At 40.7% G+C, this 13,003-nt stretch overlaps 5 protein-coding genes across 5 annotated transcripts; 3 read left to right on the forward strand and 2 right to left on the reverse strand.

Moving 5' to 3' along the window:
- Positions 1–359: 359 nt before the first annotated feature.
- Positions 360–818, forward strand: BCR41DRAFT_281219 (hypothetical protein; the record flags this gene model as incomplete). Its single annotated transcript, XM_022020233.1, has 1 exon — positions 360–818. A coding segment is annotated over one exon (459 nt), but the record flags the coding sequence as incomplete, so codon positions are not given.
- A 508-nt stretch (positions 819–1,326) lies between these two features.
- BCR41DRAFT_391581 (hypothetical protein) lies at positions 1,327–2,151 on the forward strand (the record flags this gene model as incomplete). The annotated part of the gene is made up of 3 exons (XM_022028370.1): positions 1,327–1,388; positions 1,618–1,858; positions 2,002–2,151. 3 exons carry the CDS (start codon positions 1,327–1,329, stop codon positions 2,149–2,151), a joined length of 453 nt encoding a protein of 150 aa, XP_021885798.1.
- A 1,784-nt stretch (positions 2,152–3,935) lies between these two features.
- Positions 3,936–7,761, forward strand: BCR41DRAFT_344665 (glycogen synthase). Its single transcript, XM_022022564.1, has 6 exons — positions 3,936–4,177; positions 4,297–4,670; positions 5,597–5,924; positions 6,047–6,265; positions 6,410–6,596; positions 6,696–7,761. The coding sequence occupies exons 1-6, from the start codon at positions 4,093–4,095 to the stop codon at positions 7,669–7,671; spliced, it is 2,169 nt and encodes a 722-aa protein (XP_021885799.1). The 5' UTR covers positions 3,936–4,092; the 3' UTR covers positions 7,672–7,761.
- A 340-nt stretch (positions 7,762–8,101) lies between these two features.
- On the reverse strand, positions 8,102–9,692 carry BCR41DRAFT_391583 (eukaryotic porin/Tom40; the record flags this gene model as incomplete). The annotated part of the gene is made up of 4 exons (XM_022028371.1): positions 8,102–8,659; positions 8,798–8,893; positions 9,038–9,189; positions 9,470–9,692. The coding sequence occupies 4 exons, from the start codon at positions 9,690–9,692 to the stop codon at positions 8,102–8,104; spliced, it is 1,029 nt and encodes a 342-aa protein (XP_021885800.1).
- Positions 9,693–9,834: 142 nt separating this feature from the next.
- On the reverse strand, positions 9,835–12,817 carry BCR41DRAFT_391584 (hypothetical protein; the record flags this gene model as incomplete). The annotated part of the gene is made up of 7 exons (XM_022028372.1): positions 9,835–10,528; positions 10,636–10,790; positions 10,933–11,031; positions 11,147–11,257; positions 11,363–11,812; positions 11,926–12,474; positions 12,635–12,817. The coding sequence occupies 7 exons, from the start codon at positions 12,815–12,817 to the stop codon at positions 9,835–9,837; spliced, it is 2,241 nt and encodes a 746-aa protein (XP_021885801.1).
- Positions 12,818–13,003: the final 186 nt, after the last annotated feature.

Consider the following 13,003-nt stretch of genomic DNA (forward strand, 5'->3'; position numbering starts at 1 on the left):
TTTCTGACAAAAGTGGTTAGTGTGGTGCAGGGTCCAATCATGAGGAATTCTTGATACAAGCAAGTAACCTTAAAAAAATTTCTTTGCAAAAAGTTCTGGACTGATCTTTTTTTTACACTCATTCCTCTATTCCATCTCTTCATTTAATTCATTTTCATTCCCCATCTATTCTTTACATTAATATGAGTCCCTCCATATCTCTCCTTGCTCCACCTGCCGCTGGCCCTAATCCAGCCATGGTTTCCTCTTCCTGCATATCTGCAGCTGCTACCACTGATCATTCGGTTACTACCATCTCTACCTTGGATCCTAATCAGCTTAAGCAATTTTACGACCAGTATCCGGATTACAAAGAAGAAGAACAGGAGTTCCCATTATGGATTGAAGGTGTCGATACAACCTATGCACCTTTTATCCCTACATCTACTCGACGTGTCCTCTTGGCCCTAGAAATGGTTCGTCTTTGTTCCTCAGATAGAGTCCTCGATGTTGGATCCGGTGATGGTCGATTCTGTTTTGCAGCAGCTCATTTCTTTGGAGCCCAGAAAGCCATTGGTATCGAATATGAACAAGATCTGGTCGAGCGATCTACAGTATTAGCACAGAAATATGTGGATGAGGGCAGGGTATTATTTCAAAGAGCTGATCTCACCAATTGGAGACATTCCACTATCATGCAATCCAAGGAATGGACAGTCATCATCGTCTTCTTATCGCCAGAAGGGGGCACTGACATGGAAGAATGGCTCGTCCAGGAATTCGAACGTGGTGTCCGCATTGTAGCTTTGGTCTTTGATCTGAAGCATCTGAAAGGTCTCCGCTGTAGTGTGGAGGATGCATATGAAGGCATCTGGATCTATGAGAAATATTAAGTGATTTCTTTATTTCTGCTATCTCTTCACTCGAACTTCTCTCTCTCTCTCTCTCTCTCTCTCTCTCTCTCTCTCTCTCTCTCTCTCTCTCTCTCTCTCTCTCTCTCTCTCTCTCTCTCTCTCTCTCTCTCTCTCTCTCTCTCTCTTTCTCTCTCTCTCTCTCTCTTTCTCTCTCTCTTCTCTCCTCTCTCTTTTACTCTCTCACCTTTTTCTTTATTCGTCTTACTTTTTTATTCTCTTTCATCCAGTCTTGTCTACACGGTCGTCGTGTCAACCAATTCAACAGTCGTAAATTAAGGTCTTTATCATCAGATATGATGTTGTGATAATCGTTATGGAGTTCGTTTGTTTTGCTCAGAAAAGTTTGTGTCATCTGTCCATTTCTAGCAGTCCCATTGAAAATTTATGCTTCGTCAATAAACGATAATTTCATACCAAATGTTCACATTCAAGCATGGAGTCCAACACAATCCAGGTTTCTGAACTACTCTACCTTGTGGCACAATATTTGCCACCGTAGAGCTTGTATCATTTAATGCTAATCAGTAAGGAGTATTTATCCAACTGGAACTGCTTTTCTATACTAAAGCAACCATCAGGCTTGATTGCATACCATATGAAGCTCTCGAACGAAATCACCAATTCCTTCGATCCATAAAAATGAAGTTTGGCGCGTTCAATTCGAAATCTCGCCCTAATCTCGCCCAGCATGTCCCTCTACCTTTCGGGGCTATCGTTTCTTTAGTATCCTCCTCCCCACTAGTATCAATATCTCATTATCGCCATCATCATCATTATCAGGTTTCAAAGAATTAACGACAAAGACCTCATTCAGGCCACCAATACCTCCTCTCAAAACCAACTATCTCAAAGTTTCTAGCGACTACTATCAAGACTCTAAAATTTCACCACCTCGGAATCTGCTTACCATCATTCGTCATTGTCCATATCTCACAGAGCTTGTGCTTGTTGTGGATAAATTGCTTGTATCTAAAGATGATATGGCGAGGTCCTTCTTTTGACCCTACCTTGTCTTGAGCGGCTGAAGTTGCAAGGGTCCACTATCGATCAATAAGTGTTGGTCAAGCTCTTAGCAGCTTCTCTGAAACATCCTTGTTTATTGAGCTAGACTGCACAACACTTGAAGCCACTGGAGCAAAATTCATTAAGTATTGACAGTGACAGTAACAGCAATAGTCAAGGAAAGAATAAGAATGCTACAGCGGTCAAGGTCGCCCAGCTGGCCAAGCTCTTGGCAAATTGTTTACAAACAGATTGATCAACTATTCAAACTAGATTCCTTTGTGCTCCATGCTGGCAGAAGCGATTGCGTTCATATATGTTTATCATTCTTTTGGCAATGATTTGGTTGTCGAGCCTGACTGGTTAATGGACTTGGCTATTCTCAAGGAACTAAGGTCTTTAACCCTGGTTGCTGAATTCAGGGTAAAAATGGACATACCTGCAAAGCAATTCATATTAGAGCAGTGGCCGAAGCTGAAATCACTTACCTTTGAAGGAAGCAATTTTGCAAAGAGAGTCCTTTGAACAAAAGTGTACTAGGATTGATTGAAAGAGCAGGAGCTACATTTAAAATTGATTTATGAACCCCTGGTTCATATTCGATCGTTAATAAAGCTTAGATGAATATTTTTCGCCGAGATATGTATGGTAATGCTGTTTTCTGATGTGTTCTGAACAAAGGTACTTTGGGGAGTAAGAGGTTTTCTCGAACTGATGAAGCTGCTATCAGTATGAGCAAAAGCCTTAGTCTCGCGAATAATCCTTAACATTATTATGAACTCTGGTAATATATCAAGGCTTTTTCCATGGAGGTCGATTACTTTTGTTTCATTTTAAACGAAGGAAGAAAAAGAAAGAACGAGGTGTGTCGAGTTTGAAAACCAATATGGATATGACCTTCAGATATTTAGACATGTATTGATGAGGGAAGAGTGAGGAATGAGGGAGGAAACACGAGCCACCTCACAACAGACTATCCGTGCGTGAATGCATCAATTGAGAGTAGAGAGATTAGATAAAAAAATAAAAAAAAGGTTGTACGCAGATTAGGTTTTTGAATAAAGGCTATCAGTGTGCAAATGTGTAACTGGGCGGGAGATCAATGATAGCAAAATGGCCGTTTTTTTTAAAAAAAAAAAAAAAAAAAGGATTGGGGTGTGCAAAGACTTGTCAATATAATCAGCCTATAAAAGTAGTAATAGAAAGTTGTGAAGAAACCCATTCCGGTATTGTCCAAGTGTCAAGGAAAGTAAAAGAAAAAAACCCCGCCATCACGGCAATGGTTGTGCATTAATGGATTTGTTGCCCAATGCTCATTTTATTTTCATTTCGAGAAAGATAAGATAGGACTAATTTTTGATTGTATACGCAAGGAAAACTATAAACCACAACCCTACGATTAAAGGTCCTTCTTGCTTTGCTAGAAGATCAAGCTGGGTTATAATTTTCTTTTTTTCCTTTCTTTTCAGGCATGCATGTTCATGTACATACATGTACATTATAGCAATGATATATGTATCTATATTTCTTAATCTTGCTGTGTTGAGGTCTAATGCTTGCCGGACATCCTATTGAGAAGAGAGTTTATCAGCACATCCAAAATAATAAAAAAAGGCTTTTTTTCTGTTGAGCTGGTCAATGCTTATCATTCAGTAATCTTGTTAGAGTTTGTCAACATTTTAACCCCTGATACCGCAACATGGACAGTGATGGAGAGAGGTTTTATAGGAAGAGATAAACTAGAGACGATAGGATACACCGTATGAGTGAAGTAGTGAAGTAGTGAAGTAGTGTGGAGTGTGCGGAGCAAGAGATGCATTGACCCAGTTAAGCAGTAGTGAAAAAGTAGCCAAGAATTTAGCGAGTTATCAAGTTTTAGATAGTTGACAATGGGGTCATTCTAATTGCTCGATGGAAATGCACTAAAGAGTTCAGTTTATATTTTTGTTTAGTACAATTCAATTCAATTGATCGCGTCCCTTTGTCGTCATATTTAAGAAAGTGCTTTTTTTTTCTTCTTCTTTCCTTTCTTCTTCTTCTGCTTTCTCTCACCGCCTTCCTTTGTCTTTTGACACCGTCTCTTTTTCTTTTTAGTCCTTTCTCCTTTTCTTCTTTCCTTTCTTCACTTCTCTCATTCACTTGCATTCAGTGGCTCATTTCTTTTTCTTTTTCACCTTCACCTTTATTTTTTTCACATATGCCAGAAATGACAATGGAAAAGCAACATAGAAACGTTCACAAGCCTCTTCTCTTTGAGATCGCTTGGGAGGTTGCTAACAAAGGTATATGTTCACTCTGGTTCATACATGGACTATATCTTCCAAAGGTAGATGTCTTTAAATAGGAGCATACAGTTTCTTTAATGACGATCACCTTTTGATTTGTTTTACTCTTAATTTAGTTGGAGGAATCTACACTGTCCTCAAATCCAAGGCGCCTGTTACTTGCCATGAATATGGTGATCGCTATACAATGATTGGGCCTTTGTCCTACAAGACCGCACCTTTGGAGGTTGAAACACTCGAACCTGATACGCCTGAACTTCGCTTGACACTTGAATCCATGAAAGAACGTGGCGTCAAGTTTTTATACGGTCGTTGGTTGATCGAGGGTGCACCTAAGGTGCTTTTGTTCGATACCGGCTCAGTCTACCATAAACTGGATGAGTGGAAGGGCGATCTCTGGAATGTAGCCGGGATCCCCTCACCACCCAATGATCATGAAACAAACGAGGCTATTCTCTTTGGCTACCTTGTAGCCTGGTTCTTGGGTGAGGTAAGCTTTCTCAGAAAATAGAAAATCGCAGGACTAAGTTCTCAGGCAAGGAAGGAAACAGAATAGAACTGGAGAGAAGAGGCGCTGGAGAGGAAAGATAGTAAGGAGAAAAAAAAAAAAAAAAAAAAAAAAAAATAGAGCAAGCTGGATATGAAATGGGAGTGAATAACTGTAATGTTAGGTTGGGGTTATTGTCCATGTTTATCATGGGACACACAACTCTTTACTCATGAAGGATGGTTTTTAACTATGTACTACTTCCGAGTATCTATCCTTGTCGGGATTGCATTGCCGAGTCACTTTGTCAGTTCTGACTATTATCAACCTCGTCATAGTGTCCTCATAGCCGTCTTATCTTCCTTGTTACTTTTCCATTGGGTGGATTATATTCTCTATCCTCATCTTGTACCGCTTACGATGGAGAGAAAGAAAGTCATGAAAAAAAAGTTGGAGTACAGAATGCACAACAACAGATCGGACCCCAAATGGGCTTTATCACCACAAGAAGGAAATTTTGCACAAAGTTTTATGGCCTTGTTGACTGCTTACTTTTTTTTTTTTTCTTTTTTGTTTTTCTCGCATGTTCTGGCATGAGGATCAGAAGAAGAGATGACCGCTTGTATCAACTGACATACACCTTAATAAGAGTACAATAACTGTTTCAGAGGCAAAAAATGAAGTGAATGTCTAGTCCAACAACAGAGACCAATTGTCCTTCATCTGTGTACACACTGTGACATGTAAACACTGCGAGAAAAAGGGGACTTGGACACAAACAAACAAAAAACAATACGCACAAGCAAAAGGAAAAAAGGGTGGATAATCATTATGCGCACTAATCGGCTGCTAACAAATGATTTACGGCTTTCCCAAAAAACTAAACTAATTCTTTCTTGCCCTGTCTTGTCTTGTCTTGTCTGAACCAGTTTGTTGCACACGAGCGCAAGGCGGTTATTATTGCTCATTTCCATGAGTGGCTCGCTGGTGTGGGTATCGCTCTTTGTCGCAAACGTCATATCGACGTCACTACGATCTTCACCACCCATGCCACATTGCTTGGCCGTTACCTCTGCGCTGGCTCCGTCGATTTCTATAACAACCTCAGGAACTTTGATGTAGACCACGAGGCAGGCAAACGTGGTATCTATCATCGTTACTGTATCGAACGCGCTGCTACTCACTGCTGCGATGTCTTTACTACTGTCTCTCACATTACTGCTTACGAAGCTGAGCATCTGTTGAAGCGCAAGCCAGGTAATGGAATGTTGGATGAAAGAGACATGTATCACATTCGCTACGAATAATGTTTTTTTTTTTTTTTTTTTTTTTTTTTTTAAATCTCATTATCTCATATTTATTTGTGTACATGTCTTTAGATGGTGTATTGCCCAATGGTTTGAATGTGGTTAAATTCTCGGCCATGCATGAGTTCCAAAATTTACATGCGGTGTCAAAGGAGCGTATCCACGATTTTGTACGCGGACACTTTTATGGTCACTACGATTTTGATCTCGACAATACCCTCTATTTCTTCACTGCTGGACGATATGAATACCGTAACAAGGGTATCGATATGTTTATTGAATCTCTCCAACGTAAGTCTCAGTCTTTTATACTAACTTTTCAGACAGACAGCACATGGAGGTATTTAATATTTTTTCGAGGATATAATCTGATCACGATGTCATCGTCATTAATTTTTTTCTTTTCATTCAAATATCATAATCAATTTATTTTAGGCTTGAACGAGAAATTAAAGGCCGCTGGCTCGTCGACCACTGTGGTCGCCTTCATCATTACCCCCGCTGAAACGCACTCATTCACAGTTGAGACTCTCAAAGGTCAAGCTGTCGTCAAGCAGCTGAAGGAAACTGTTCACGATATTGCTCAGCGCATGGAAACTCGTTTGTTCGAAAAGGCTGCTCGGTATGTTTTTATTATCATCACTATTGCTATTGTTCTCATTTAATTCAAAACAGCACATGTAAATCTGATTATATTTCAACCTTATTCTCTTTATAACAGTGGTGGTGATGTTACCACGACCCAGTTCTTGACCAATGAGGATCAGATCTTGCTCAAACGCCGTACTTTTGCATTGAAGCGGTCGACTTTGCCGCCAATTGTCACGCACAACATGGCTGATGACAGCAAAGACCCTGTTTTAACTCAACTGCGTCGCCTCGGTCTCTTCAACCACCCATCAGACCGTGTCAAGATTGTTTTCCATCCCGAGTTCATCAATTCCAACAACCCATTGTTCGGCCTTGACTACGAAGAGTTTGTCCGTGGTTGCCATTTGGGAGTCTTCCCTTCATATTATGAGCCTTGGGGCTATACTCCCGCAGAGTGCACAGTCATGGGAGTCCCCAGTATCACGACCAATTTGTCTGGTTTTGGATGCTTTATGGATGATAACATTGTGGACTCATCTGAATATGGTATCTACATTGTAGACCGTCGTATGAAGTCTGTGGAAGAGTCGATTCAACAATTGGCAGAACAGATGTTAATGTTCTGCAACAAGTCTCGCCGTCAGCGTATCAACCAACGTAACCGTACAGAACGTCTGTCGGATCTCTTGGATTGGAAACGGATGGGATTGGAATATATCAAAGCTCGTCAATTGGCAATGAGGAGAGCTTACCCCGATTCCTTTGATGATGACTACTTTGGTGCTGCAGAACAGGGTGGCCCTCGTACTAAGGTTCCTAACCCCCGCTCAGCGCCTGGATCACCGCGTATCCGCACACCTCAAGAAGGATCTGAAGCGGAATTGACTTTAGCTAATATGTCGATCCATGATCGTGAGAGATATCTTCAGTACAAGATGCAAGGACATGATGATGATGATGTAGATCAGCAGATCAAGGTCCCTTTCCGTCGCCAGTCGACACGTGAGGAGTTGTTGGCAGAAGGCGAGTTTGAGGTTGCGGATGAGGCTGGAGATAACGCTGTTACGAATGGTCATTACAAGTCGGGCAGCAATGGTGTCAGTTAAACCAAATGTGCTTTGTTTTACCCAAACAAGCCTTAGAAGATTTATGTACTTTGCCAAATTTATCCTTTATCCTTATCCTTTATCCTTTTCTCAACAAAAAAAAAAAAAAAAAGAAAAAAAATTATTTTGCTTTTTTTGTCGGCCGTTTTGCTTGTTTTGCTCGTTTTGCTCTTGTTTTCATTTCGATTGTAAAATAAAATATATGAGAAAAAAAAATGTGGAGACATTGGAAAATAGATATACATTTTATATGACAAAATAACGACGACCTCTCCATCAAAAATTTCCATTTCTCTCCATCCCCTCGCATATGTATCATTTCTATCTTCTTTTCTTGCCCTACGTCCTGACCTGTCCTATCCTGTCCTATCCCACTCTGTCTTGTCTTTTTTTATTATAGTTGCTATTTTTTTTTTTTTTTTTTTTTTTTTTAAACCTCCCACATCATACCAACACCGAAACGACTCTGACCCTTGCCATGATCCATCTCTCCACTGATCAGGAATGAGAATCCGGGGACGATCTTTTCCTCCAATACTGCGGAGACCTTGCCTGTCGTATCGACTTGTCCACGGAATGTTGACCGTCTAAATTCAAATTTGCCTCCGACTGTCGCAACGGCTTCCCGACGTCCACCCGCAGTCATCATCTGAAACTCTGTACCGAAATCAACCTTTTCAGAGTAACGCAAGTAATACGCTGCAGAGAATGCTCCGAATCCTTGATACTGTGCAGTAGCAACATAATCCTTGCCTGTATATTTGGCCACATAGGACCAAATCGTTTCCTCCTGACCAGGTGTAGGACGTTGATACACTGCTTCTGCTCCCAAAGACAAGTGTTGAGTCACAGATTGTAAATAAGATCCAATAAAAATACCAGTGCCTTCTACAGGTGACGGGTTCACGCCTTTAAGGTTTACATTGAAATCTTTGCCATTGTAATCCTGTTCCATCTGCAACATTGAGTGTCCTGGAGTCGTCGACAGCTGATAAACAAAAAAAAAAAAAAAAAAAAAAAAAAATTAAAAATTAATTAGAGATTCTAGCTGAGTCTTTGACTGCTGAATGACCTCATTCATCAATCACAAATCACAGCTTTTTTTTTTTTTTTTTTTGTTATATACCTGCGCTTGGACCTTAGAGATATTACGGTTGCTCCATGCATAGTTGGCTCTTGCCTGTACATTGCCATCAGTATCCAAGTTACCCGAAAGGAAAGACTATATTAAATCCACGCATTTTTTTTTTTTTAAACAAAAAAAGTTAAATCTTTGATTAATTTTCTATTTCCTACATCAGCATTATTTTCGCTATTACGGGATTTTGCTAGTTTTTGTGAGCTAGATAGGACATTTTTTTTTTACCTCTTGACCGATAAAGATAGTACCAAAGTTATAAGTGGACGGGGCAGCGACCGATCCCATCGCGAATGAATGTGTAACCTGGAAGTTGGGGGTCAATACCTTGGTGATATCGCAACGAGCTCCATCAAAAACATGGTTGGTCAAGAAGGTCTCTAATTCACGCAAACCACAAAAAAAAAAAAAAAAAAAAAAAAAAAGCTGATCAGTAAAGAGAATCGTACCGATGTTTTTGAATGATCAAATTTGAAAGATTCAGCCAGTCTTGATCTTTTTGTTTTTTTCTCTGCTCATCGCAATCCACTAAGACAAAAAAAGTTATTCTGATCTACTCTTCTTTAAGTTTCCTGCATCTTCCGGCTATTTTTTTTTTTTTTTTTTTTTTTTCCTTTTTTTTCTGCTTGTTTCTTTATCTGTTTTAATATGTCGTCTTACGTTTGACTTCACGGTTGACACCCTCATACGTGCCAGGGTTTGGCAAGTTTAAGTCATCGCGGAACTTGTTGACTTTAGCCCATGCGGCCTTGGCCTGTCCCAACAAACCCGAAGGTGCAGACTCAACTGAAGGTGCAGACTCAACTGAAGGTGTAGAGGGTGCAATAGGTACAGAAGAGATGGGATTGAAGCCAAGAGGCGTCTTCAGAGGGGAGGTTGACATGATTGATGGGCGAAATGTGTTTTTTAAGAAGGGTGTAAGGAGAGTGAGAGAAGGGAGAACTTGTACACTGATATTCTATTGTGGCATTGTGTATTGTGGTGAGATCACGTGCTATATCTAGTTGTGATCTACAGAGGATGGATCAGATCGGCGGATACACAGCTCTAAGTACATCTCGCACTACATCGCTTGCAGTCCTTTCGTCCATAGGATCAGTGCCAGGGACTCTTGCCCTCAACTGTGCTCCCGCATGGCGATGCCTGTAATCATGATCCAAGCTTTCACTCTTCGGCTGCTTTTCCCGGTGAATACCAGGGCCGCGACCGATTTCTTCTTCACTAGTATCACTACTGGAGAGTTCATCTTCCTCATCTTCTTCCTCCTCAGAGTCGCTAAAAACAACTACGCTGCCACTGAATGATCGGTCGTCTGAATCAGACATCACCACGAACGACGCTCCGCCATCACTACTCTGAGTAGAATCCCCACTACTTCCCTTGTCTTTCTGAGCCCGACTAGCATTACTACGATTATGCTTCCTTTGTCGCTGCCGCCGTCGCTGTTGTCCATTCAATTGACTACCATATCCTTTTGCAGGGAGTTTACCATCTTTTATCGTTGTTTTCGCTAATTTTGTGGTTAATGTTGTAGATGGCTCTGCGGATATCGGCGACGATGGGGACGTGGTCACAGGTGTTGGGTCACATATCGCTGAAGCAAACATCTTCCGTCGCCTAGTCGATTTGAGCTCCAGTCTGTGAGAAAAGACCTTGTCCGCTGCAATCGTAACCAGATCTGGTGTCACAAAGGTGGACTGGAAGATTGCAGCCAATGTTCTACCAAAAAAAAAAAAAAAAAAAAAAAAAAAAAAGGGCATTTAATATATTAAAGAATATTTTCTTGAAAAAAAAAAAAAAAAAAAAAAAAAAAAGGTATTACACACCTCAAAATGGCCTCAAGATCCAAAGCTGCTCGCGCTGTCAAGCCTCCATGGACTGCTTCGTGTGTCCTGACGCCCACGATAACATCTCGTATATACCTCATCATATCGTTCGATATTACCACCATCTTCATTCGCTTTGAGAGTTCGTCCCATTCCTACAAAGAAAAAAAAAAAAAAAAAAAAAGAAAAGAAAAAAAACCATACAATATACAATGAATACACTATCTGCTAACTCTGAAGGTTCTTGCCCAACATCCAGAAAATAAAATCGTATCTTTTTTAGGACAATGACATTACCGTTCTTCGGAATAATGCATGTTTTCTGGCAGGTACAGGCTGTATCCGTGATTGAGGTGTTGTAGATTGATAGGCTCCATTGATCGCAAAATAATCGAGCTAGATTTACAGATAAATAAATAAAGTTAAAAGGAGAAGATAATTAGTATTTCGATTGATATAGGCTGTATAAGCTTTTTCCCTTCTCCCTAATGACATTAAGATTTCCAGTTACCAGTTGCTTGGGTATATTATCTGGAATATTAGGTGAGTTAAAGATTGCAACGATGAGAAGGTCTGGAAGCATATATCGGTTCTTATCATTGATCTCCTTGTTGTTGATCATCTATGGATAGTTTCAAATCAAGACAAACTCAGTTCAGTTCAGACGAACGAATTGACAACAGCAATCTAATGTCTTTTCTTTTTTTTTTTTTTTTTTTTTTTTTACCTCTAGCAGAATAGCATAAACTTCTTGGCTGGCATTTTCCAATCCCTCTAAAATAATAGCCTGAGCGATCCTTCTCCCAATATAAGTGGCCCCTGATGTCTCTCCTCCAGGACCACCGCCAAAACTATAACCATAGCCATAATTACCGCTATAGCTATAAATCCCAGAATTCGATACACTCTCATGTCGTCGTCGAGGAAACGTAAAATCGACAGGTGTCACAGGGGTTTGCCCAGAAGCAGAATGGATGGGCGTCCCAACTCCTGGATGTAAAAAGCTCATTCCTGCCTGTGACTGCTGAGATTGTATCCGTTTACTGTTGATACTGTTGTGATGAGTAATGCTTCCATCAAAATCCGGATTATTGTGAACCATAGTTGACTTGCGTGAACGGCTGTGGATAATATGATCCGCCATTGCATCGCCTGTATGCTTTGATCTAGACTCGGACTGCAAAAGAGTTAAAAATGAGTACTGTTGTTGAAAAGGAAATCCGACATCCCTTGTTATGAGACTAATAGTGATAAGAATAGCAGCGACAGACAATATTTGATCCGACCTACCCGCCGTAAAGTCATGCTTGAGTCGTCGCCGCCGCCACGGGAATAGTCACCAGAGTCATTACGTAAATGGTGCCCCCCTCTTCGGATTGACCCTCCATCTGGATCTCTTTCACTCGCAGTCCTAAATGAGGCAATGGAAGGCGCACCATTTTTTTCTGCATGTGGTCGGAAGCTGTAGTCAGATGCTTCGGAGTAGTTGGTAGCAACAGATCTACGTGACTTTTCAAATCGTAGCTTTGCATTCCGTTGCACATACTCATCCATAGGGTTAGAGTATTGATAGTACTGTCCTGAAGGCGTATGTGGATGACTGTAGACGCTGCTGTTGTTTTGATAGTGATGATGATGAGGATGCTGACCGATGTAACTTCCATTCCCGACAGCGCCGCTGCCGCCACCGCCTCCATTACCATGGGATGAATGTTGCCCTGGTGTTGAGGAACTGATATCAGCATGCCGTCCTGTGATGGCCCCAATGATGTCCGACCTTGTTTGCTGTGCGTGACAAACTATTGTAGCAGTAGTCAATCCAAAGACGACTGCTGAATGCTTCAAGAAAAATATAACAAAAAGTCAATTGGCTTCTGCTGCTTTCAGTTCGATTGGTTAATCCGAAACGAAAATGAGGACATGTTATATTTATATATATATTTTTTTTTACTTAAAAAAAAAAAAAAAAAAAAAAAAAAAAGGGTAAGACTATCGTTACCTGCTCAACAATAGCCTTGAGTTCAGGTACAGTCTCAGGAACAGTATGAAGTACCAGATGCTTGTTCTTGGCAATAAGACAAATTAACATTGACAGGAAAATCTCTTCAGAGAAGATGATGCCTGATGCCTTTCTGATAGCTGCCATCTTGCTCCGAATCCATGCTCGGTTTGCAGGCGCCATAACGAAATGTGAACAATGATGCCGGACAAGACAGGGTGATGGAGCTATCCTGTTTTTTACTCTTTGCTTTACTTTTATTTGCGTGTGTGGTGTGCGTGTCTGTTTGTCTTGTAGGTTACAAGAAAAGAGAGAGACCCTTTTGGTGGCAAGGTATGTGGTGGGCGAAGTATGAATATCGATGTGGTA

The sequence above is a fragment of the Lobosporangium transversale genome, assembly GCF_002105155.1.
Source record: "Lobosporangium transversale strain NRRL 3116 chromosome Unknown BCR41scaffold_2, whole genome shotgun sequence".
Taxonomy (NCBI): Eukaryota; Fungi; Mortierellomycota; class Mortierellomycetes; order Mortierellales; family Mortierellaceae; genus Lobosporangium; species Lobosporangium transversale.

Coding starts and splice junctions, on each gene's coding strand:
- BCR41DRAFT_344665 (XM_022022564.1), top strand. CDS start 4,093: ATGCCAGAAATGACAATGGAAAAGCAACATAGAAACGTTCACAAGCCT. Junction 4,671..5,596: donor TAGCCTGGTTCTTGGGTGAG/GTAAGCTTTCTC, acceptor TGTCTGAACCAG/TTTGTTGCACACGAGCGCAA. Junction 6,597..6,695: donor TTGTTCGAAAAGGCTGCTCG/GTATGTTTTTAT, acceptor TCTTTATAACAG/TGGTGGTGATGTTACCACGA.